This window comes from Contarinia nasturtii, unplaced genomic scaffold (genome assembly GCF_009176525.2).
Source record: "Contarinia nasturtii isolate CC-2019 unplaced genomic scaffold, AAFC_CNas_1.1 Cnas_scaffold_1030, whole genome shotgun sequence".
Lineage (NCBI taxonomy): Eukaryota > Metazoa > Arthropoda > Insecta > Diptera > Cecidomyiidae > Contarinia > Contarinia nasturtii.
Window position 1 is genome coordinate 1 of NW_022198376.1, and position 4,700 is coordinate 4,700.

Below are 4,700 nucleotides of genomic sequence, written 5' to 3' on the forward strand. Positions count from 1 at the left end.
CACCAATGAGCGTTTTTTCGAACCAATAAAAAGTAATTAAGTCATCATTAGTTTGTGTCGCCATCTGCTTCAGTTTTAGGGAGGTAACATGACATTTACTAATTATGCCATGGTAATTAATCATTATCTAATGATAATTAAGCACTACACGCAGACTAAATAAATGGATGCTGTGTGTGATAAGGAATCAGTCACGTTTTTACCGTCAAACCTATAACATCTTGAAAAAACTTAAAACCAATTTATTCCAAAAACCAAAATTTAGTGAATTTTTCTCAACGATACAAAATGTCATTTCAAAATGAAACAAAAAACCATATTCTACCCACCGTCAATTCACCCAGCCATATTCTGAACGCGCTGAATAACGATTGCATTCAAGCCATCTTTAGAAAATTCTCAAACGTTGGTGACTTTTCGAGTGCATCTAAAGTGTGCAGCAAGTTTTATGAGAATGCGATCGTTGGCTATCCACCAAAGTTTAAAAATCTTGATATTGGCGAAGATTTTGGTTACGATGTAACGAGGATAGAGCATGTAAAATATTTCCTGATGCAATTTGGCTCATTTATAAAATCAATAAAATTTATTGGTTCAACATCAAAAAGACGTGATAATGAAATTATGAAAGTGATTTCTAAATTTTGTGGAAATACATTAAAAGAACTAATAGTTGAAGGAAGAGCAACCGTCGACTTATCTTCGTTTCAAGCTATTGAAGAGCTATCGATACTTTTTTCAAGCGTATCAGGCTTGCAACTACGTTCGCAACAATTAACCCGACTAGAATTGATGGGTGAATGTGGTGGTCTGAATTTAGGGCAACATTTTTCAAAATTAGAGCAAATTGATTTTACATGTTGTCCAATAACAAGTGACGAGTTTCGTTGTTTCTTGAGTTATAATCCACAGTTGAAATACATAAAACTAACTGGTTGCCATGGGCTCACAGCATCGAACATCGAAGACATTGCATATCATACGCCGAATATTGTTACTTTAGATCTCGAAAATACCTTGACGGATGCTATCAATATTAATTTTCGACCGTTCAGCAAATTACGTGCCTTAAAATATTTGGCCATTTTGGATTATAGTATAGATATAGCTTCGCTGGATTGTCTTTATCGTACATTAGCTGAGAACGATGTGCCGCTTGAGATTCTAGAAGTGAATTGTGAAGCTAAAAACATAATGAAATTGAAACATTTGAAAGGATTGTCTATTCAGGAAATATCTGCCGAAAAACTGATCGATTTTGTGAAAAATGTACCAAAAATTGAAATCATCACCACTCCAGGGTTTGGCATAGAAAAAATAACCGTACACGATATAAAAGAAATACTAAAACATGGGAAAAAATTAAAATTTTTGGATTTGGGCACAATTGAAATCGAATATTTTGATGTGAGTGTTTTCAATGACATTGCCGCTTTGGCTGAAGGTCGTACCAAAGTCAGAATTCGTCTTGATCAGATAATTCCAGAAGGAATTGCAAGTCGATGCCATTCCGAGTGGTTGGACATGAAGGAGAGAAAATATATTCATTTTTTGAAGGGATGAAACGATATTCGATGTGCGAAGAACATCAAACCAAGCTGACAAACAAAAGCTGAAGCTAGAGTTTTGAATATTTTTCGAAAAATACTAATATGTTTAATATGTAATTGCAGTTATGTATACCAATTTAATTCTGTGTTTTAATGTTACTTTTTATGAACTTTTTAAATTTAATAAATAAATAAGTCGCAATTGTAACAGAAATATCCCAAAAAATAAAATAAATAAAAGGAAACCAATTTTGTTTTTTATCATTTTATAGAATTTTTTTTAAATCATAGGAAACATTTTCAAACGATTTTTGAAGAATTGTTTTTGGTAAGTTTAATATTACTATGCAAATTCTTACATTTTAAAACTCTTAAAAAATTAAACTCCTTTCATGAGGGAGTTGTTTCTACATCGATTTTATTTGTAATTTTTTTTCACATTCAATGAGTTAAATTCATTGTGTAACATTATAAAATATCTTACATCCGTAAGATGAACTTTTCCGCACTGTGATCCACAACATGCATTTATTACGTATCTTTTACCGTAAATATGAATTCATGAGAAAACTGAATCTGATATAAGTTTTGCGATACAAATAATTTTTGAACGACTTTTCAATGCCTGTATGACAATGATATCGTAATCATGTGAAAATTTGCAGATGTTATTTTTTTCACATAAAGTTAACATTCTGAAAGTTTGAAGAAATTTCAATACAATTGAGTGGTACCTTCCATACAAAATTTTCATTTTTGAGCAAAAAATCCAAAATTTTGTTCGGGAGCATAGGTTCTGACATAGTTCGCACAGGTCACATTGACCCCCCCCCTAGCGCCCGACGAGGACCCTCTCTAGAATTTTGAGAAAATATTCGATTTTCCTAGGGTTTTTCACAAGGAATAAAATTATTCAATTTTGCTAGAGTTTTTTGTTGCCAGCTCTCGAACAACTACTTCCCCCCCGGAGAAGACATAGCATACACAGAAAAAAAAGATTTCGGCTGGGGACCCCCCGTCGATTTTCGGCCGTGACCCCCCCTGAGTTTTGTAGTGTCAGAACCTATGTTCGGGAGGTACCCCTAATTTGCATTGAAATCTCTTCAAACTTTCGGAATGTTTTTTTTTGTGTGAAAAAAATAACCTGTGCAAAGTTTCAGCTCATTACGATATGAGAGAGGCATGACTTTCATACAAAAATCAAAAATTGTTGAAATTTTTGTATGAAAAGTGTGTTGAAATATATTTGTATCGCAAAACTAACGTCATATTCGGTTTTTTCGTACCCAAAAACCCCCCAATACATATTTTTGAGTGTTTAGGAATACATTAAATATCACTTTTGGAAGTAAAAATTGAATTTTTCCTATCGACGGCCATGGGCATCACACCAGACATCTTCACTCTATCAACCAAAGTCGCTCAAAATCTAATGGTTTCTTCTTGTTTGAAAGTTATCGTGTTAACAAATTTTTGCGTACAGGGTACAGCGTACTACGCACATACATTCGGACATAACAAAAATGCTCCTAAAACACCCAGAAAACATGTTTTTTGAGGGTGTTAATTTTTCGACCGATTCCAATACTTTACCTTACACACTGGGTGTCTGCGGAAAAGTAAAAGTGCCAAAAACATGAATTGATTCATTGTTTCAGTTGTGTATAAAGTAGTTGGATTCAAACTGAATTCGCGGTGTGTCTGAAAACATTTAGTAGTTTATAAAATACGCAATACATATCGACATGCGTTATTCAAAATTCCAAAAGCAAATATTTTTCGGAATTCGACTGGAATATTTTGAACTCCGCAATTGCAATCATCATTCATAGACGTGACATATACGCATAACATACACTGTATATTGCGAATATCACCTGTTTCTACGCAAACTGTGTAAATAACATTTCAATGATTGACGTGTTGATTAAAATTTTTAAAAATATAATTTTTTAAATGACACGTGTTACTTTTATTGTGTACACGTAAATTTTCCATATTTTTGGAGTCGAATAATCCCTTCATGTTCACTCTTTCTCTTTCCATATGCGCGTAGTCCATATGCATATAATATTCAGAATAGTTTCTCGATACAGTAAAAAAAACTCCAAATTATATATTATATTAGAATGTTCAGTGACACTCTCCATATGAAATGATCTCTTGATATCATAATAAATGAATTGGCTGACTTAGCCTATCTTAGTAGTAGGTACTAGGTGTACTTCAATTACTCGTGCTCTGTTTATTGTTTACGACGATTTCTTTTGACGCATACATTTAGTTTGCAAAAGTTTAATTCCAAACACATGTTTTTTTAATCTTGAAAAACGACGTGTCAACGTGTGTAGAATGAGTTGATATCAACATATGGTCCTATAATACCCAACATTTTAAAATAAAAGAATGTACTACTCTGAGAAAATTGAAATGTTAAAACTGAAGGTAATTAGATTAAAATGGCATTTTAACATCTATTGTGTATCTCACATGTTAAAACGTCATTTTGCCCGAAACGAATTCGCTCAGATGTTAAAGTGACATTTTAACATTTGATCGAATTCGATTCGTGCAAAATGACATTTTAACATGTGAGATACACAATAGATGTTAAAATGCCATTTTACACGTTTGTTTGTTTTTTGTGATAAAAGTGACCAAAAATAAAATCGATCGAGCTCGTTCAGTCAATAATAGTCTAATTAAGAATGATACACAATTAAATCATTGTAAATTGCTGTTCAGTCAACTTGGTTTGGTTGGTTGGAACGAAAAAAATGCACCAATCTATTGATAAGTACGGATAAACTATTATACGTGAACTTCGTTTGAACATTCAACGATGCCGTGAAATACGTGATGGTGGTCAGTGCAAGAGGATAAAAACAGCATTTTTAGTTACATATTTGAATTGATGTGGCTTTATTGGTGGACTTATAATTTCATGTAGCCAAACATGCAACACCATTCATTGAGGTTATGTTTGAGGTACGTTGCATGCAACAACTAATTGCAGATATTGGATGGTTTTGATTGCATTGTTATTTTTTAATACTTTCAGGTGATTTATCATGTGGCAATTCGAATGCCAAAGGACAGTTCCGAAGCTATTCTCAATAAAACACGATATTTGGGCAATGATGAAGTGCA

At 33.0% G+C, this 4,700-nt stretch overlaps 1 protein-coding gene across 1 annotated transcript; it reads left to right on the forward strand.

Moving 5' to 3' along the window:
* The first annotated feature begins 30 nt into the window (after positions 1-30).
* Positions 31-1,772, forward strand: LOC116343493. The gene is made up of 2 exons (XM_031771566.1): positions 31-1,639; positions 1,670-1,772. Exon 1 carries the CDS (start codon positions 289-291, stop codon positions 1,561-1,563), a length of 1,275 nt encoding a protein of 424 aa, XP_031627426.1. The 5' UTR covers positions 31-288; the 3' UTR covers positions 1,564-1,639; positions 1,670-1,772.
* The last annotated feature ends 2,928 nt before the right edge of the window (positions 1,773-4,700 follow it).

Excerpts from the sequence above, each read along its gene's own strand:
- LOC116343493 (XM_031771566.1), top strand. The coding sequence starts at position 289 with ATGTCATTTCAAAATGAAACAAAAAACCATATTCTACCCACCGTCAAT.